The sequence below is a fragment of the Bombus huntii genome, chromosome 1, assembly GCF_024542735.1.
Source record: "Bombus huntii isolate Logan2020A chromosome 1, iyBomHunt1.1, whole genome shotgun sequence".
In the NCBI taxonomy this organism is placed as follows: Eukaryota; Metazoa; Arthropoda; class Insecta; order Hymenoptera; family Apidae; genus Bombus; species Bombus huntii.
In genome coordinates this window covers 20122501-20144027 of record NC_066238.1, presented here as the reverse complement: position 1 = coordinate 20144027, position 21527 = coordinate 20122501, and the positions used below count along the sequence as shown (strand labels likewise).

At 33.5% G+C, this 21527-nt stretch overlaps 3 protein-coding genes and 1 long non-coding RNA gene across 13 annotated transcripts in view; 2 read left to right on the top strand and 2 right to left on the bottom strand.

Annotated features, from left to right (window-relative positions):
- LOC126864406 (transcriptional activator Myb) overlaps positions 1-6344 on the top strand; it is a 41248-nt gene extending 34904 nt beyond the window's left edge. For all 3 annotated transcript variants that reach the window (XM_050615731.1, XM_050615721.1, XM_050615741.1), the window contains 6 exons: positions 221-533; positions 618-1027; positions 1125-1441; positions 1730-1819; positions 3939-4064; positions 5241-6344. In XM_050615731.1, coding sequence (XP_050471688.1) covers positions 221-533; positions 618-1027; positions 1125-1441; positions 1730-1819; positions 3939-4064; positions 5241-5375 — 1391 coding nt within the window. In that variant the 3' untranslated portion in view covers positions 5376-6344. The remainder of the gene's footprint in view (positions 1-220; positions 534-617; positions 1028-1124; positions 1442-1729; positions 1820-3938; positions 4065-5240) is intronic.
- On the bottom strand, positions 2374-5234 carry LOC126864701 (uncharacterized). The gene is made up of 2 exons (XR_007689306.1): positions 4612-5234; positions 2374-3399 (listed from the first exon to the last, which is right to left on the bottom strand). It is a non-coding gene; the product is annotated as an uncharacterized LOC126864701 (long non-coding RNA).
- Positions 6345-8775: 2431 nt separating the features above from the next.
- LOC126864512 (RING finger and CHY zinc finger domain-containing protein 1) lies at positions 8776-15767 on the bottom strand. Of its 3 annotated transcripts, none has more exons than XM_050615939.1 (7): positions 14965-15767; positions 14045-14185; positions 12648-12796; positions 10320-10637; positions 9611-9889; positions 9412-9502; positions 8776-9318 (listed from the first exon to the last, which is right to left on the bottom strand). In XM_050615939.1, exons 2-7 carry the CDS (start codon positions 14169-14171, stop codon positions 9299-9301), a joined length of 984 nt encoding a protein of 327 aa, XP_050471896.1. In that variant the 5' UTR covers positions 14172-14185; positions 14965-15767; the 3' UTR covers positions 8776-9298. The 3 variants fall into 3 exon arrangements, with proteins under 3 accessions (XP_050471896.1, XP_050471888.1, XP_050471905.1); XM_050615931.1 differs by having other exon boundaries at positions 8776-9321; positions 14965-15762; XM_050615948.1 differs by lacking the exons at positions 12648-12796; positions 14045-14185 and having other exon boundaries at positions 8776-9321; positions 14965-15753.
- Positions 15768-16723: 956 nt separating this feature from the next.
- Positions 16724-21515, top strand: LOC126864414 (PX domain-containing protein kinase-like protein). Of its 6 annotated transcripts, none has more exons than XM_050615784.1 (9): positions 16724-17124; positions 17771-17959; positions 18028-18124; positions 18294-18718; positions 18799-18975; positions 19057-19467; positions 19547-19703; positions 19780-19824; positions 20104-20261. In XM_050615784.1, exons 1-8 carry the CDS (start codon positions 17023-17025, stop codon positions 19794-19796), a joined length of 1575 nt encoding a protein of 524 aa, XP_050471741.1. In that variant the 5' UTR covers positions 16724-17022; the 3' UTR covers positions 19797-19824; positions 20104-20261. The 6 variants fall into 6 exon arrangements, with proteins under 6 accessions (XP_050471741.1, XP_050471731.1, XP_050471723.1 ...); XM_050615774.1 differs by having other exon boundaries at positions 20095-20261; XM_050615766.1 differs by lacking the exon at positions 19780-19824 and having other exon boundaries at positions 20104-21515.
- Positions 21516-21527: the final 12 nt, after the last annotated feature.

Genomic DNA, 21527 nt, shown 5'->3' with positions numbered 1-21527 from the left:
ACGAATGTAATAAATAAAATCCACGTGAATATAGTTTGAAAAATAATCTGTATTAATTCCTATTTTCAATCTTTATCTTCAATTTTTAAATTTTAATTGAAATATAATCTAATAGTGATAAAGAAGAATATTAATTTAGCTAACTGAAATTGATATATTTTTGTAAAAAGTTAGATCATCAAAAAATGGAACATTTGATAAAAGTGAATTCCTCTTACAGGAAGAGGTAGGAGAAAAGCTACAGAATCGTCGGTGCTCTCTAAAGAAGCAGAGGAGGAAATCTCAGGTCGTCTGAAGGTAGATTCGGCGAACAACGAAAACTGCACAACTGTGTCCACTATGCAGCAGCAGACTCTGGGTATCGACCAGCTGGACTGGAGTAGGGCTTGGGATAATCAACAAAATAACCAAACTTTCCAAGGTCTTCTGAATCTGAATGAACGGCCGCACAATAACGAATCTCGAGTAGATACTCCTTCAAAAAGAGGAAGTTCTTCTCGAGTCAAGACTGAACAAATTTCACCTTTTACAAAGTATGTTATTAAACAAGTTTAAAAAATAAGAATTTTCAAGTATTTAATGAAGTTACCCATTTACTAACACGTCTATTTATATAGGTATTTTGATATGCAAATACAAGGTGAAGCGACAAGTTCAAAGAATTCAGAAATTAGACTAATGCCCATGCCAGACCTGGAGGAAATGCCAGAAGCCATAGCGGAGAAAGAAAGGAGCAGTCCACCCCCTATTCTCCGTCGACGTAGAAATACTCAGGTCCTTCAGCAGAGGACGGAAATACCTGAGAATATGAACCAGTCTGATTACTTGTTAATAAACCAACAACAGCAACAATCTGGCGTTACCACTCCATCCACGCCCATCAAACAATTGCCATTCAGTCCGTCACAGTTCTTGAACAGCCTGAGTCCTGAAACCTCCCCCTGGCCACGGGCAAGTACTCCTAAAGGTAGCAGCCCTGGTCCACTCACCACACCACAACCCACTGGTCTGCGACGAAGTCAGAATGGTAAGGTTTTTGATAGAATCCTTCGTTCCTAGCTTTCTAATTTTATCTGGAACTTGATAGACTGTATATTGTTACTATTATTATATTTTTGTCATAGATGGGAACACACCGAGAACGCCAACACCGTTCAAAAACGCGTTAGCAGAATTAGAACGGCGCAGCGGCGCGACTACTCAGTTACCTGCCACCCCAAGTCGTCTGGATGCTCTAACGGAGATCATCAAACAAGAAACCGACCGTGAATGTCTAGCAGGGACTAGCACCATCCTTCAAGACTCTGGTTACAGCACGATTAGACGGCGGGGTAAAGAAAATAGCGCTCCTGGTGGAAAGAGAGCGCGTAAAGCTCTCTGTCAAGCCTGGGCGAACGCTTCCCAGGATAATTCCGAAATAAGTTTCGTTGTAGAAACGCCGGTAAGTTGTATGTCGATATTTAGAGTGTAACATTAGCGAATATTTATGCAAAATTCATATTTTTATAAATATACTTTAAAAAACGGGATTTAAGTAAAGAATTGTTTTATCTGTTACATATTAAAACGAATATCCTATTTCGAATATTTTATGTACTTTTACAGATTATATACATCTTATGTATTTTTGCACTTTTAAATTTTCCATTAATGCATAAAAATCCGCAGTCTAAACATTAGTATATAAAATTGTTATTTAGTTCACTAATTTATTTTCTTTACATTACAGAGTAAAAGTTTGGACACATCGGTATTATTTTCACCAGCATCCATGGCATTGGAGGATAGTTTCTTAACAGCAGGAACTAGCCCCATAAAGGTAGAGAACCATGTCCATACTCAATCACAGATGCAAACTCAACCCGCCCTATCCTGGTATTATTCCCGTACCAATCGCCTCTAGACACGCTAGCCGGCCTTTTCTTAACTCTCTTATTTTAACACTGTCTTTCTCTCTCCTTTGTTTAGTATATTTTACTCAATCATGCCTGCCTGTCGATTAACGTTAAATATGTCTCGCCCCTTCTCTATCTTTCTCTTCGATTTTTCTTTCCTTTTAATTTATGACTAAATGTTATAAAACCAAGGCGCTCGAGGAATTAACCTTGTATTTGTCCTTCGTAATTGTAATGATTATTGGTTTCCTTTTGTCGCCCTAGTATCGTCCAATCCAAAGATTATTAGCGATCTTTTTTTTTCTTAAGTCGTAAGTATTATAATAATAAAGTAACACGACTAACAATTAATAACGACGTAAAATATCGGTTTGATTTATTTATATGATTAATTTATTTTTTTCTTTTTGACAACGCGTATGCTTACCTTGTTAAATTATTATTTATGCATATGAAACAATGTTATGTGCTTGAAGCGAAACTTATGATCATGAACTAAGGAAACAATGGGCTCAAAGGAGCCGTATTATGAAGTACTTAATTTATATTTTTGCGTGTATTACAATGTTTATTTTTTGGCCGATGTTCATCATATTATATTCTACATACATTGCAAATATCCAGACTCCTTGGTTTCGATGTACGTAGATATGTATGGTCGATCTTGTTTTGTTTTTGTTTGCTTCAGTTTTTTCCTTCTACGATTAATTTTACGAAGAATTAAATTATACCTTAGACTCGTGTCATTAATTTCTTTTTATTTCATTTTGTTGACGTTTATTCGTGTAAATTATTTGTGTATATTTAGTATTTTGGGAGCGAAGTAAACTGGAAACACTTAACCCAGTGAAACTTAATTTATTATTTATTGTTATATAAAAAGATAAGGAATAGTCAATTATATAAAAGCTTTTTTAAAATGCTATTAGTAAGTCCTACCTTCAAAAGTGGTTAAGTTATTATAAGAACAAATCCTGTGCACAACAGGTTAAACATGTGTGTATGTAAATTTATAATATAGTATTAGTATCTAAATACTACGATTATTTAATATTTAATTACAAGAGACTATCGATTATACCGAAGTGTTTCCAGTTTTAGTTTCGTCTCCCTAGTCATTAATAAACTTCAATATTAAACGGGAGGATGGATCACCGGTGATCCACGCGGCATGGAGCGCGTTAACCATTTTTGTACACATTCCAAATTGTATATCCTCGCGACTCCTTCGTCCTTCGATCGTTTCCCGGATCATGTCTCGTATAATTATATATAATATATATATATAGATACATATATATATATTAGAAATAAAAGATAACGTTTATTTATTATCATATTAATATATATACATATTATATATATATATTTTTTTTTATTCCTTTGGTAATAACGTTGAGTTGCCGCATGTTCATAACTAACTCAAACGTAAAAACGCCCTTGTACAGGCCTGGCCTAGCGTACCAAAGTATTTCTTCATCCTGCATCCCTCATCCTTTGTGTCCTGAAAGTCGACAAAGTCCAAAGAACAATTTTTTTAAGCGGTGACTCCGTCGGTCGCGAGATGCCGCTCTCTTCGATACCAATTCGCAACCGTGCGAAGAAAATGAGAAAAAAAAAGGGAAAGCAAAATACCTAAAAGGCCTAGTCATTCTACGATGAAACGTGGTAGAAATCTTAGCATGAGTGTGAAATATGCCCCAGTGAAAAAAACATGAACATATAAAATGATCGAACTGACATACAGTCCTCTAATTCTTCGAAAAAGCTCCCCACAACCTCTCTGTTTCTATCTAAGTATGTCCTTTCTCCCTCTTTTTCTTTATATTTTTATTCCCTCCCCGTTTCTCTTTCTTCGTAAGACTTTTGACTGTCTTAAAGACTTTTGAAGTCTATATTGACGTTGAAAATTTTTAGATCTTGTCAGTCGAATATTTTTTCTCAAAAAAGAAAAGAATAGGAATAATTTTCGAATAGTTAGACATTTTCTATAAATGCGTTCTTTTAATCGCCGGCTGTAGCTAGTGTGTCTATCCTTTCTAGACTTCCCACGACTTTGTGTCCATACAACGGAAGCCTAACGCCAAGAGAGCAATCACGTTCGACGCGTTCGACAGTCCCTGTTGTATTCTCAGCCCTCTACCGCTTAGGCCAGTCAAACGTGCCAAGGTGAGTGGTTTCTTTTTCTTTCTAAAATCTGTTCAACCCTCGATAGGGTTAATCGTGTTAGAGATTTGATATTTTCGTGTCAGATTTCTGCTCGCATCACTGTGGCATTTAATTTTTAGATACTGAAAGACATCTGTCGCGAGAGATCGGATTTCCTTACAGTCTAGACCCTTGTAGTATTACATAGCTTCTGTCAGTCGATATTAACTACCAAAATTGGTTGATTAATAGATAATCTTAAATATTTAAAAGTTAGTAACGTTTATTCTGCAATTTTTTTAAATATAAGAAGCATATTTACGTATGTAGTAATTCCAGCATTAATTTAGATATAAATATCTTAGATGTCGCTAATATATCTACTATCTCGTATATGAAGATCTCAAGAGAAAGGTATGAAGTGCATTTTTGTTGATTTTCTGATTTTAATATTACTTTGTCTGTTGAGTATTGTAACTCGAACCGTAAAGGGTAATGTTAGGCCAAATTTATACCACGGTCAAGAATAATTGCTATTTTTAAAAAATAAAATTCATGCTTCGATTACCTGATAGCCAGTATGCAGGTACTACGCAGGAGCAATTTAACATATATTTAATGGCATGTGCTTGTAGCTTCTTCACATTGTATTTTCCACAGCCCAATAGCAAAGATCCTATCATAAGTATCAGATGATCACATGACGACCAATTTAACGTTCCGCTATCAGAGTACGTGTTTTGGAATATCTCACAAAGGTGTCCATAGCATTGCCTTGCTGTCCATCCCCATGCATACAGTACTAGGCCTTTATCCCCCCCCCCCCCCCACCCAATAGAAATACAACACGCTGAGAACGTAATGGTAAAGCAACAGTATTAACGATCGCTTTCCATTCAAAACAATGCAAGAGCGAAAATAACCGGTTAAATCCATGACTGAACAGCCCTCCTGCCCTCAAAATATCATGATTAAACGGGAGAATTATGTGAATCTTAAGTCCACTCCTCTGTAAAAAATAGAAAATGTGATTTCTCCCGTTCTTTCCGTATGCTCTTAGTATATGATAAATAGACCGCAGATTCTCTTATTTTAATTATGTCCACAAAAATATGAATTTTATAAAAATCCGCAATTTAATGATAAATTTATGTGATTAATACCGAAAGATACATAATTTGATTTCTTTGATCACAGCTACAATTGGAGGCACAATGGACAACAGTGGCATGTGGACGCACGCGTGATCAGCTGGAAATGACGCGAGCCGCCCGACGATTCCTCAGCAGCCATGGATACCTGCCATTACGTCCTCGTTCTCTGAACTTTTAACAGCCTTTCTGCAGCCGGTCGCAGGGGCTCGGTCGCACTTCGTGGTACAAAAAATGCGACATTTAACTAGTCGTAATTAAAAATACACGGCGCTTCCGTTTAAGGAATATGGCCTTTTTCTATCAAAACTGTCGAACGAGATGAGAAAAATAAAAAAACATGGCGAAGAAAAAATGAATCTATTAGACAATTTTTTTACAGGCTAAATACGAATACTTTGCGTATTGGAATCACGTTTTGTAATCATCTTTTGTAATGTAACCGCGGATGTAATATTGAAGTATTCCGATACATAGCGTATATATACAAGCAGTCGAATTCTGTTTTAACAAAGAAAACCATGTTTCATCTGAAATTGCATCTTGAAAGGAGAGGAAATGTCACGCTTTACCAACACTTTTGTTTATAGTTTGTTCTTAAACTCAAGAATAAACAGCAGAAACAAAAGCAAAGCAAAAGACACCTCTGCCTTTTTTTGTAGATGATAAAATGTTGCTACTGTAGTGGCTTATAATTAATAAACGTGAAAAGAAATAATATAGTAAAAAAATAACAATAATATAATCTTTGTAACAGTTTCTTACTTTCGTAAACATTGCTTGTTCCTGGTGGGATATGTACAAATTACATACATATGTTGATATATATATGCAATTTTTTTAAGGGGCATCAGAGATAGCAATGTTCACGTAAAGAAACTCTCGCATGGATCATGATATTACATACAATTTATTTTGTACTTGCAAACGTCGAAGAATTTCTGACACTTAACGTAGCGACTTCTTATCACGTTCGTACAAAAAGATAAAAGAATAAAATAATAGTCGGTTTATTTGATACAATAGTATATATTATATAATATAAAACAGAAGCATTATTGCGGCCATTATGTACAAAGAGCCTTTGTAACTGATATTTAATTTACAACTGAATAATAAAGACGTGATGATAATCACACCAAAAAATAAACGGTTGGTACTATTTTCCTGTTTTTAACCAGCACGACACATGTTGTCTGAAAGCCTTACAAATTGAGAGAGGTATGTCACGATTTCGTTTTATCGTGCTACGTTGTTAATACGATAATGTATTCAATACAATACAATAGTAACAATAATTCAATTTTCGGCGTACATTGGTGTGCTACTCTTATGAAAACTTGGAATGCCATGGAATGGACAAAAGAAGACATAAGTGCTTAGACAATGATCAGCCCGTACACATCGACAAACAATAAAAAAAAATTCGACAAAAGTCTCACAATTATAGTGAGTTATATCGAGTGTGCCTAACCAACTCAATTTTCTTTTCATTTGAGCTTCAAACATAGTATGTTACCCTAAAGGTGTCTTCTCAGACTTTGCCGCACAAAGACACGCGCTTTACCTCATATTGGGAGTAGAATTACAGAGTATCTAAACGCAAACGGTACAAGATTATCCAACAGTACATTCAAACTAGAGACGATATGACCATAATGTTCATTAGTGATGCAGTGAGCGTCGAACGTAACTCTAAGGCTCCTTCGATACACGCGTTTTCTCTACACGTTCCAACGCCATACAGAATTTACGGTTCCTTATAGAACCTCGAAGACAAATTAGTAAACTACAGTACAATATTAAATACGAAATTACCTCCTTTCTTTATTATCCTTCATTATCCTTCATTATCAATTGTACATTCTTTATGATCTGATTTTATGATCTTTTTAACACTAAAAATGAATAAAGTATGTTTACTTTCTTATTAACCCTTTGCGGACGAGTGTTGGCAAATAGCCGCCCAAATCTATTCACAGTTCCGGACACTTATTTTGAAGTGGCTGGCGTACGTCTACTTTTCTGAACGATAATCTAATGCGTATTTACATATGCGTGTAGTAAACTAAACAGTATTATGTTTTTGATGAAAGAAAATTATAGATCTTTAGAAATTTTATCTTCCGTATAACGTAAACTCGCGATGTAGAATGATGGTCGAGTCAAAACGAATTTCAGTCTTTCATTTCCAGATGAATCAGCAAGCTTTTTGTGTCTTATACATTTTTTTTAATACCTTATACACGGTGCCTAAAATATCCAGAAAGAACATATTCGATAGTGATAGTAGTGATGACGAGCATTATTTTGAACCTGACAAGATAGAAAACGACGATAGTGTTTCAGGCAGTGGAAACGAACTCCGTTTAACAAGGAATCGGCTCAGACGTTTCAATATTTCTAGTAATAGTAACAATGATGATGAACTAAATATTGATGAAAATAATACAAGCCTCGACAATGAATAACGCAAACGTTCAACGTGTATATTTTCTCAACTGCGCGTGCCAATACCTCTCGTCTACCGCGATGCTCGCTTGTCAAGCGGATCCGTCCGCAAAGGGTTAAATATTTAACTAATTATTTAATTTCAAAAGAAAATACTGTCTTCAGTTTATTTATTGGATATATTTTTCTCAATAGCAGTTGGAATGAATAAAAATTAATACCATCGATTGCCTTTGTACGTAAATATTGTTCTAGCAAGCAATGTGAATCATCAACTAATTGCACAGAACCAATTAGACGCGTTAGTCCTGTTTAAAATTTATAGTCAATTTTATGCATGTTTTCTTGGAAGAAAATGAATCAAAAGCGTTCATCTTCTTTACTACGATAAATATATAATATTTACTTCCACTATTACGTATGAATTATGTTAAATGTCAATTATTTATAAAGTCGACGAATCTGTAATATAGTGTATCGAATTAAATTAAAATCAAAATATTTCCATTACCAAAAAAATGCGCAGTTGCAAACGCGTGCACTAAAAGATGCCTAAGCATACGTACAACATTACGAAGTATATATCCACGAGTTGTTTTTAGTTCACAATAACATGATGGTAATGCCCGATAAAATTCGATAGATGAATGTCGAAGCCTGAAATTACACAGATCGAATTTCACAGTTTCGAAAGGCTTATGATACGATTATTTCGTAAAGTTTCAAAGAATTATCGTGTCAGGTATTAGCTTACGTCACCCAACTATCTGAGATTCCCCCGCGCATTCTTTTTTATTTTACATGTAGGACGATCGTATCAAGAAGTGACTCAAGTAATCTTTGACTAGATGGCGATCTTTTCGAAAATTGCGCGTACGATAATTCATTAAGGAATAAAATGTGTCTTATTAATAATAATCTCATCAATTTCTATCTCTACATATAGCTGCGTAATATAACATCAGGGAACTATGTGTAATAGATAATATAGAGGAACTCTTAGCTGTCGATTATAACAATAGCTAAAAGAGAGGGGGATTTTTTTCTTTCTTTGACTAGTACTACCGGTATATGTTGATTGATTTTAGCATTTACGAAAAGATTGCATCGAAAGAAAGTCACACATCATGAAATGTTTATAAAGATCTATTTGAAAACAGCGCGAGAAGAATTTTAGGAAATGGGTGACACTGTGCATACCGCGCCACCAATTAGTAACAAAATAAAAACTGCCGAGAATGTGTCATACTGTTTCATTTAGGATCGCTATAGTTACGAAAAAATTGTATCTTTGCGGAAAAAGAATTTACTATTCTTTTTAAACGATTTGAATTTACGATTCAAACTGCGATTATTCCATAATTTTCGGTCTTCCATGATTATAGATATAAGCATTGATCATTATACATATCATACATTCAGCCTCCTAATAAAATAACGTCTATAAAAAGTCTGAAAACAATCAACAAAGATGTATAAATTCACTAAAAACAAGTAGAGGTATAATGCCAAAGAGGCCATTTCCTAATGTCTTTCTGTTAGAAACGCTTAAAAGCGACACTTTCTCGGGAACGTTCCGCATCTTTTTCTCGTTTTAATACTAAAAGTTCTAGCGTTGTAAATTCTCTTCATCGCCAATGTCATTGACATTATTTAGTCCAATGTATCTGGATCTGCTAAAAAGTTTAAAACACATAGAGATTTATTTGCAAAAATAGAAATTATTAGAGAAAGAACAAAAATAAAATTTATTAAATAATATTTACCTGGAGACGGAGATCCTTTGACTCTGCAAGTGTTATAACTTCCACAATTCAAACATTTCAAACCTACAATATGGAATTTTACTGTTGATTCCTGGAAGATTAAACAATTTGTTCATTGATCCCATCCAATTTATCATTGTTTCTTGATTAAGTAAAGCACAGTATAGTTCAAATGTGTAAGATAAGATTCTATTTTTACCTCGTGACAGTCTTTGCACAGAATATCAACCTTGTAATCCTTGTACTCTTCTGGCATTGGTGTTGACGATACTTCCATATCCAAAAATTTCCATAGATCAGTCATATCTAGAAGAGACACTTGGCAAGTTGGACAAGCATAATGTCCTGAGTGTAACAACTCCTCAAAACACGTACGATGAAGCAAATGACCACAATTTGGAATGTGACAAGGTATACGACTTGTGTGAATATCCTCCAAGCAGACTGGACAATTTGCATGAGAAACATTTTCTACACACTGAAAATAATAAACAAGCAATTATCTTACAGAATCAACTATATCTAATAATATAACTATGTTATATAAACAAGCTACACTCAATTAAAATTGCAATTCTATAATGAAAGTTAAATAAAAAAGTTCTTCAGAACATAATTCTATTAGAGTAAGCTTACTTAAGCACACTCTGACAGAGTAAATATAAAAGTTTATATATAGATTGGCTATTAAATTTACTTCCTCTTCTTTAGCGTTATTTATATCTTCATACTCAAAGCTGAAACTTCTTTCAATTTATCATTCCAAATGTTAATCAAGCGTATTCAATGTATTACATATACTAAATGCATGAGCAATTTTTTTTAGCTTAGGCAAGCAACTATACACTACATAAGTAACAGAACATTTTCGTTAACATTTAACCAAAATTTAATGGTGCATTACATACCGTGTGCCCGTTCTGTAACTGAACCGGTAAACACATGTTGCACTTGGCACAGTGGAAAAATCGATCCCGACCGCCGACCCTGCATATCCCGCAACCGTCACAATGATACTGATTCTTGTCTTCGTCATCGAACAAATTGCACTCGAGGCATGTATATTTGCCAAAGCGACAATGACAATTTTTGCAAGTGGCTTGTACAGGCTGACGAGTGTCACATAGAACACATATAAGTTCTGTGACTTCTTTTCTATTTACCACGTGGGTCTCCTCCTTGTCGTGACAAAATCGACATATGTATACTTTGTTACAACATGGTGTCTAGAAAGAAAAAGAAGATACAAAATATAGTAAACTATCAGCTTTAAATATAACGTACTTTTTGAGACATAAGAATATATTTTGATCATGTATATTTTTACTCTGTCTTTCTTCCAAGTGGATGTTATGTTTCAATACATAGGGTGTCTTAGCAATTGTGATACAATTGTCAATAGGGTAATTCTGCGCGAAAGAAACAAGTCGAAAATGTAGAATAAAATTTTTCTATAAAATGCTGTTTTCAAACATGTTCAAATTCCTTTTTCTTGAAAATGAGGCCTCAAACGAAAATTTTTTTTTACATTTTTGACTTACTTTCGCACGCAGATTACTTTCCTGCTGATTGTTTGCTCATACCTAATCGGTAATTAGCGAAGTTCAAATATACTTGACAAATTTTCAAATTTGATTTTCTCAAAAACGAAGCGTTATATGAACAAATTTTATTCAATATTTTCGACTTGTTTTTTCACGTAGAATCATCCTGTTGTATATTATTGAAATATAGATAATTGCTAAATATTTTGTTTTAGCATTTGATATATTGTTACTGCCTTTTATATGTTCCATGCTTTGTATGTATAAAGTACTCTAAAAAAAGAGATATCTAAAGATGTAGAAACGTGAGGTGAGAAGAACAGCAGGATTAAATTCAAATTTTTCGTTAAAACATTATAAAAATGTGGCTTCGACAATCCTTGAGCACTTCAGAAAACGAAGGCCTTAGATAATAATCCAATTAGCCCCATATGAATCCGTCCTTGATCCCTAACCCTTTCGATGCAGCCAGGCGCTTATAAGCGTTCGGCAAATCCGTTCGACAGCGTACAGCATACGGTGAAACAGATCAGCGTGCGGAGGATATGGTAACATATGTAATATGTACCAGCATAGAACTCATTCTGCACGTGGTGTCTACGTTCAGCGACATCGAAAGAATCAATTATATGAATCAGTTAGAAGAACATTTGAAATTGTCGACAATCCTTTTATTTTCAGAAAGACCGAAATGATTCATTTCTCAAACTTTTCCATGTAACAATGGTTCGTTAAGCCTCGAATTAACCTAACTTTTAGTCTTGGTATATTCTTTGAATTAATTTCGGTCTTGTTTATTTATTATTAAAAACTTTCTTCTGTTTAAAGAAAAGGTAAGTAATAAAAATTAAAATATTAAGTTCTTTTTATCTGTTGAAATAAGAATGAGATTGGGACATGAAGACTGTCTTGTTTATTTATTATTAAAAACTTTCTTCTGTTTAAAGAAAAGGTAAGTAATAAAAATTAAAATATTAAGTTCTTTTTATCTGCTGAAATAAAAATGAGATTGGGACATAAAGATTTGATGATTATAGTAGGATTAAGTTTATCATTATAACGATCGCCGCAAGTGTGGTATGTAGTATATAATCGACTTCGATTGTGATTATTCAGTTTCTATTAGATGGCGCACATGGTAGTCGTTCAAATCCTCCATGTGCTATTGAAACACGAGTTATAGATATTTCAATATGTCTCTGCAAAAATTATTCATTTTTATCGATAAATAGTTTGTTAGTACAATTTTGTCCATTGCTACTAGTTCGAAAATATCTTACAATAGGACCATAAAATATAAATAATGAAGATCCTATCCTCGGTATAATATTTTAATAAATAAACTAGTCTTCAAATTTAATTGAATTTTTACTATTGCCTTTATTATTAATTACAAAAAAAAAAATATTAAAAAAGAAACTACTGACTAAAATACCGTACACTTCTTCAAGTGCAATGTACACAACGTTTTCTCGGTAGAAGGCCTATCTGGATTATTCACGGTGCTACTCTCTTGGACAATATTTGAGCAACAAAAATTTCAGTGCCTTATCTTTATGCGTTCAGGTAAATAAGGTGAACGTAATCAGAAAACGAAATCGAGAGCTCAGTGCGTATTTCGCAAGAGGATAAAAAGATGAAATAAAAATTCAAATTGTAGAAATTTCGAAAAAGAAAAAAATTTATAATTACAGTTTCTTTTTCTTCGAGACGACGCAAAAGCACTGGTCGTTCGTAGCAGCAGCACAAGACATTTGGCTTATCGCGGCAATTGGTAAGCAGCACTTTGAAAGAGGGCGTCTCGTTACACAACACATGGCTGAACTTCATCGATTTGTTTGCTGCGTACACACACGCACATATGGGACGCACGTTCATGTTTACACACGGCGAATAGAAAAAGCTCGTGTACGAGCGATTTCGGTGTCAGTCGTTAATTGTAAGACCGCTACCCGTGTCGTTTATTTTAGAAACAAGTTTATACTATCGATTACCCGAGCAAGTTCAAGGGTAGTCACAAAGGTATATCGAATCTTTCTGATTTTCAAATTTTTTGCATTTCTTCTTTCTTTTCAGTGTGCATTTTGATGGGAAATTTAAATAGACCGCTTTATGGATGCTTTTCGAATTTTATTTATCGTGTTAGGTGGCGCTTGAAGCGCTTCTAGAATTGTAAGTTCGGTTTATTAGTCGAGTGAAGATTCGTTGAAAAAACCGGTTATAAATCGATAAATTGTCAACTGTTTATTTACCATGCAGGATTCTTAAAACAATCAGACAGTTTAATTTATCGTTCGAGTGATTTCGAGCATACGATGCGACAATGTATTTACAATCCGATGCGATAATGTATAAACGACCAAGTAACGAATAAGTCATTATAGATACAGTGACGGATAAAAAAACTTTTGCACTGAACATTTGACACGTTGATAACAATCACCTATTCTGTGATATATCATATTTATCCGTTGCTTTTATTAAGTATGAATCCATTTTGTAAAATTACGGTGTCTTATATTTCTTATTTTATAAACATTCTTTTGTCCGTCACTGTAAGTAACTTAAGCCTGATTTCCACTGAAGTAACAAGGAGGAGCTTTTTGTCGCCTCTTATCCCTGCATATTCCAAAATATTTTAGCAAATAGCAACTTATAAAAACATTTTATCCATACTGGCGACTTTTTCAAGAAATATAGGACAGTAACAAAAAGCTGCTTGTTGTAGCTTCAGTGAAGATCCGACTTTATACTATTCACCATATAAAAAATGCAACAAATTTGTTTTGAGAAAAATCTCAATTCCGCCTCTTTCTTTGAATAACTCAAAATATATACCGTAGGAGCGCTGTTACACGAATTAATATATGTAATTAACTGTCAACGGGTGATGTACGTTATTTGCGATCACTTGAAGAGATCAATTAATGATATACATAAAAAGAAAACTCTATTAGCGCTTCTTACATTGTTATTTAAAGTTGTCAAGAATCAAATTGTAAATTTCAATAAATATGTATGAACTTATAGATAATATATTCGCGAGGAAGAATAAAATCGAGAGTGAAGTAGATAAAGTCATCGTATACCGTGACCAAGTTCGAAAAATGCTTGACACGAGACGAAGCCGTAGAGACACGCCGGAAGGATTAAAAACGGTACCCGAGAAGAACATGTTGCCTCGCAGCTGAATCGCGCAAACTGATCACTGAACATCTGCGTGATCGAAACTGAAAACAGAGCGCCTCGCATATGTACTTATACATATGTATAGAAGAAGGTTTTGCTAGAAGAGTAGCACAGTAAACTGTCGCCAATTTTGAGATATCAGGAAAATTAGCTTTGGAAGTGAAGTATTTGCTAGAATGGGAGTGTCATAATTACTATTTAACAAATACAATGTCGCAATTCAAAGTACATACATAGATCTTAATCTCTGTCTTAATAATAAGTAATACACTTTAACAATACTTTATTGGAGACTCTTGAAAGATAAGAAATATTACACTAATTGTAAGAGAAAAGAAAATTCTTTCGTTGTTTTATAAGTTTCTAGGAAAATTACCTAAACTATATACAGTAGCTATTAAAAAGTATTTGCGGGCAATAATTGTATTTATTATAGCATTTACATGTCAATTAATTACGTCCAAATATATTAAACTTTGTTATATTTAGTAGTACTTTCATATTACTACAAAGATTTAATATTATTAAAATGAAATGTAGAATTTGATGAAAGAGACATTGGAAAACACGAATACTCTGTCACTGTATATTATAAAATTCAGAGGGTGAATCTACATTTAAATTTCACTTTAATTACATTCAGTAAAATATGAGTTTACATAAGCTAGATTCATCAAGTAATTAATGATCATTTACTCGAAACTTTCTATTTCACACTTGCTAAAAGACAGATTTTTATTAACCATGTTACTGTTCTAGCAAACATGACAAAATATACATGGAATGAAGCTGAAAGGAAAACAATTGACCAAAGACTCACCACAAATTTGGCCTTTCGCTTGTAGTGTTCGCAACCGTAATCATCGCCAGTAGTTGCCTCCAAGGGTTTCTCCTTCGACGTCGACGCATGTTCGACCACGGCGCGCGCTTCGTCGTTATTCTCCATATCTCACGATGATCCTAAGTTCCTACCTCTTTCTCCTCCGCCGTCTCCTTCTTCTCATCGACTCGCACGTCCTTTCCAGATTTTCTTGCGGCGTGTCCGATTAACACCCGCCTCGGCCACAGTTTGTTTGTTTAATTAACACGCTGGCGGCGATTCAAAAACGACGAAGGAAAAAAAGAGGAAACACCGACGTCGAACGTTCGGATCACGCGGCGAAATAAAGCAAAACGCAGGGGCTGTTTATTCCGTGTTAACAGGAGGAATAGAACCGTCAACCAGAGGCGACGGGAAACGTATCGAGCCTCGTGTGTCCGATCGACAGAAGAAAACTCATCCGTGCCATCGTCAATATACCGAACACAATTCTCTGCGTCGCGGAACAAAGTTTCGAAAAAGGAGACTTTTCTACGATCTTGTTCCAAAGATCGTGAGATTTTTGTTCCGCGTTTGAATTATGCTACGCGAGAACGTTCGTTTACCTGTTACGGAACGACGTATGAAGAAACGGCCATAATTTCTCGGCACCTTCGGAGAAAAACGACTCGACACTCGCCACTTCTGACACTACTCCACTTCGTTGTACTATCACCACGGTGTAATGATTACAACGGCAGACGACGTTCGGAAAAAAGGATGCAAAACTATGGCCGGAAGTTGTGACGACTCGGCGAGGTACTACGTCGCATTCGTACATACATATCCGGCCCGCGAAGATTTAAATACGCTTCGAGTTTATCCCATTAAGTGATCGCTAGACTGTGTTTGTTTATACATTTTGAGAAAATTTTAACCGTTAACTGCCACGCGAACTTTATATACAGTGACTCAAAGAAATATTTGTCCGTATAATCTTTTTTATCATATTATTCATATAATATTATCATATATTATATCATATCATATCATATTATTTTTTAATGAAGTTTTATCAGATCCTAAATTTCACTTTCATAGTATTACATTTTTATGATCATGTGAAAGTGCTATTAAATGTACTTGGACTTAAGGAATTGGTATGTAAATACTACAATACATACAGTGGTATACAAATAAATTTTTATTCTTTCTTATTTTAATCATTCTAGAAATGCAATTGATATTGATATTGATATCTAAAATGGATCACCGAGTACTATCGTAGCAGTCAACGTGTTAGGAATGCAAAAATCTATAGAATGCATATAGTACTATAGTACATAAAAATATGCGAACTAAAGTTATTATATTATTTAGTAGATGAAACAAATTTCTATTTAAGTTTCATTTCTCTAGTTGCGTATTCATGCAATTTATATTATTAAAAAAGTGTAATCATTTGTTCTTTATGCGGCTTTATTATCTTTTTTGCAATGCTATTATGAAAAATAATTTTGTTCGATCATTATTTATTATGCGAACAAATTGCACTCTGAATGAACCAATCGGATATTCTCTTTTTATTGTATAATATCATACAATATGTAACATGCAATAAATTATCATTATTATAAGGAATATAACATTTTATAGCCATTAGATATCAATTAAACATAATATGATATATGTTTATTTTCAAATAAACTTAACAACTTTTCCGTGCAATTTAATTAGAATAAGCGGAGGATATAGAAACTTTGAGTCTATCATAGTGGTCATCTGATCGCGTGGTATCACTGTGAAAACGTACATAATAAAATGGTGAAAGATTATGGGTGTTAAACACTGAAAAAGAAGGGAGCTAGTTAAATTTGATCTGCAATCGATCGTCAATGGAATATTAATTACTGGTGTCTTTCTCGGTAGCAATGACCCATTTACAATAACTGTGAAAATACGTTCGCCAATGTGGAAATGAATCAAAATCGCGTCATGTATGGCGACTCGCGGAAACTATACGATAGACACACGCAGTTTGCCCCGCACGGGCTCTGCATTCTGTCGGACTAATGATCAATGGCTTTATTTGAGAAGCGATATACAAATAAAGTGCTACTAGATGATACAGAGAAGTTGACGAGCGTCATTGAAAATGCAAGAACAATCGACGGACACACGGTACGGCGCACGCTTAATGCGTATATTTTGACATTTACTCGATAAAAGGTGAAGTTTATACACATCGGCCTGTTCACTCCAATCTTGTGTCGCTAAATTAACGACGGTCATTATTGTTTGTTACGTAGGCATTCTCGATGGTTCTTTTGCTTTGAACATCAAATATTTCTTTTGATGTATTTATTTTTCTATAAATTAAATTAATGTGATAAAACAAATATTTTTTATTTATAATGTGTTGAGGAGAATAATATATTTTATGGTGTACGATAATGTATATAGATATTAGTGTTCATTACATATAAAAAGCATATCTGAAATATTATGATAAATTATTTTTTTGACATATATATATAAAAAGCAATTTTAAAAATTAAAATACTATTGATCAATCCTGAGTAAATAAAGTTGTCTTCTTATTTGATCTTAGGATTAAATGTAAGTTTTTCACATTCTTCTAAATATTTTTGAATTATTGATTATCATAATATTAATTAGACTCCATGGTTGTGTACTTATTTTAAGAGACTTATAATCTTAAATGTACAAACTTGTTGTCATCTTCAATTATTTTTTATTGGTCGCATATATACAATGGCTTGCAAAATTAGTTGTACATTTACATTATAGTGTTATGTTTATTTAGGAATATGTGATTAGAATACAAAGAGGTCCACTTCCAGAGAAATCTTGGAGAGTTAGTAGACGCTACAATGATTTCGTACAACTTAATGCAACTTTATCAATATCAGGCATTGACCTGGCACTTCCTCCAAAGAAAATTATTGGTAATATGGAACCAGACTTCATAGCTCAACGTCAAGTAGCCCTACAGGTTAGTCTTGTTATAAAAGAATTATTATTATTAAATCTTTTTATTATTATTTTTTTATCTGTTTTTAGAATTACCTAAACAATATACTAATGAATCCTATATTGGCATCGTCACTCCCTATGAAAAAATTCTTAGATCCAGATAATTACACAGCGCCATTACATGGTATGATTTAATTATAATAATAAATACAGTTAAAAATAAGTTGTACATATATACAAATAAAGGACAGATATAGGGAATATTTTATTTAAGTATTAAAATAAGTCCAATAGTATTATAAATTATGAATTTATTGTGTATAGTGTATTTCATAAGTAATTTCCAAATTCAGAAATAGCTCTGCAACAGGTGTCACTAGCTTTACGCAGTGATGCAAATTTCGAAGTTTGTAAGGCCATTCCTGATATGGGATGGCGGTTAAGGAAGCATTATTATACTGTAAAAAATCGTCAAAATCCCAAGCAAGAGTTACTGCTTGCATGGGTAGAATTTGGTCCAGACAAACACCTGCAAGATAAAGATATGCAAGGAGTTTTCAAAAGTTTAGGGACGTTGAAGCATAATTATATAGAACCAATCGTTTATCAACATGTAACGGAAAATGGAGCGTTAATGATAAGAAATTTTTATCCAACGGGTACATTACGCGACATTTTGTGTGTAACTAAACCCAAACAACCGTTTATAAAGAAATATGGAAACCCAAAACAAACCAAATCGTTAACAGTGCCTGAAATTGCTATGTATGGTTACCAGGTTAGAAAATGAATACTTTATATCAAGATCATGGAAGAATAAGTTTTATACCTAAATATATTTTATTTTTTCTGTTCTAGATTTTGGAAGCTTTAGGATTTCTTCACGAAAAGGGCCTACCATACGGACATTTACATACAGGAAATATTCTTTTGACTCAGAGATGTGCGAAATTGCTAGATCTAGAAAATGGTCTGTTAGGCTTACCAGCATTTTATCGGCCTTATGTTGTGCAAAGGCGTAAACTTCACGCTACGGTATATTATATCCTACATTTCGAAAAATGTCATATAAATATATTAATATAATAAATATTTATGTATCTTTTCTTTTAATAGACTCAAGTAGATGTTTATTCGTTTGGACATGTATTATATGAAATGGCATTTGGACGACCACTGTTAGAAGCAACGTGTTCTGAGTTACCTTATTGTGAAGCAACTTTAAAAAGTCTGCTGGAAGTGATACTCGCACCAGAAGCTCTAAAACAAGATTTACCAACGGTATCGCATTTATTAGAACATCCATTCTTCGAGTCAGCAAGACATGCTGTATTAGCTGTTGGCTCCATGGAACGACCACACTTCAAATTAAGTAGTCATTTGAAGGAGGCTCTGCAGCAAGCAGTGAACAAAGCAGAACAAAGATTAAAAGACGAGCAGAAAGTAGCAAGACATCAAAAGAGGCTTGTCAAAGTTCAGGAAATGATGAGCTCGGAAGAAGAGATGAAAAAGCGAAAACAAAAACTAGTAAATATTTTAATATATCTAAATACCACATTAAACTATTGCTCTAAAGTAAAAAAAATTCATGTATTTGTTTTTCTAGAAAAAAGAACAGAAATTGGCCCAAGAACAACGTTCTGCAAATCAATTAAGTGCGAATGGGATGAAACATGTAAACGGCAAGAGTCCAGAGCGCTCGGATAGTCCTACAAGTACTTCTACAGCGACCAGCGTTGGAACTTTAACACCCCCATCGCTGCGTAAGTTACAGATCATTTTTTTCAATAACATTCATTAACAATTAACATTAATCGATCTTCCTCATTTTTACGTTAGCTGGGCACAAAAGTTGATGGCGCATACTACGCTTATTTCTCTCACGTAGGTCATACGATCATACAAACACTAATTGCTCACATTCATGCATTTTTTCTTTTAATTATCGCTTGAATACATCTTGAATGAAATGTATGTACTTCTTTTTTGAATTTATGCATCGTAGGTTGTATTTGATTCTGATAACTGGTATTGGGTGTAGTACATATATTTGAATGTTAATGGTATAGTTGATAAAAATGAAATGTAGTGTAATGATATGTATTCAAGTGATGTTGTAACCTTTATATAAAGTTACAATTTATTTAACTAAAGGTTCTATAGATGTGCCGCAAAGTGATGGAGTTCCTGCTAAGAGTACTGTACCACCACCTCCGATGCCACCACCTGTTGATGCAAGTAATGTTTCAAAGTTGACCAATGAACGAGCTGCTCTGCTAGGAAGTATTTGTAATTTCAATAAAACTAGTCTTCGTAAAGTTGCCAATGAATATCATTGAGGTGATAGAGTTAGATAATTGAAAGAAGATAGTGCTGAGTGATCGTACTGATTCAGAAATAAAGAAGAAATTGTATGACAGTAATCTATACCAAAAGGATGCTATTTTTTTCATCAAATTGCGAATATATTTATAATTTTATTTCGATCGCGATACTTGTGAGATCTGTATACGTACATATATATATTTCAATTCTGTAGAATCTTAATATGTATATTTCATAGGAATAGATAGTTGTAAATCGTATATTTACAAATAATCATGTATAAAATAATTCTATTCATGTATTTTAGCAGCATGAATTATTGTTAGAATTGAGCAATATTTAAATATTATGTGTTATTACTTTTTATTCTTAATAACACCGTCCAAAAATGAATTCGAAATTGTAAAAGATTAATTAAAATAACAAATATTCTTTAAAAAAGAATATTTCTTTATATGCTATATTTGTATCTATAAATGGAAATTAATCTTCCCTTTAATCATATTTAAAACTATTAAAGAAAAGCTTATTAATATTATTTATAAAATAATCTATATTTTAACTAGAAATGAAGTTCATTTGCTTTGATCTAAGTCTCGCGATCGAATCACATCTAATATCGTACTTGTTCGACTCTAAGGAAATTAAAATGATAATTGATAAGACGAGAGTGATAGTATCTACATGTACCACATAAACTTTATCTCGTTAGTGTTACATACCGTTCTGTCTATTTCAAGTTTATGATATGTGTAACGTAATTAATGTACAGATACCATTCGTCTTGTAAAAGTGAGTATTGTGTGTTGCTTTACTTGTATCGCTCGTAGAATCGAAATCACGTTTGTTTCTACGGAGAGAGAAAATGTGCCAAGACCCGATCTTTCCATTGAACAAATAGTAATGTCGTAATGGTGAATGTCGGCGTAATATATATTTCTATATGTCGCGGAAGAATAAGTATATATGTACAAGATCTATCTGTGAATATCATAACAAAGCGATGTAATATAGGTAGTCACAATTTTTCATATGTAATATCAATCTTAAATGGAATTTGTTGAATTATCTTAAATGTATATGTTGAATTATAAATACTATTCTTCATAGAATAATATAAATATTCGTTCTATCGATAATTATAGAAAACAAATTGAAACAGATACTATATTTATTAAAGAAGATAATGTAAGTTATATCATTTGGAGATCTTCAGGCGTACTAATAAATATATTAGTAAATCGAATTATCGTTTGTTTGCG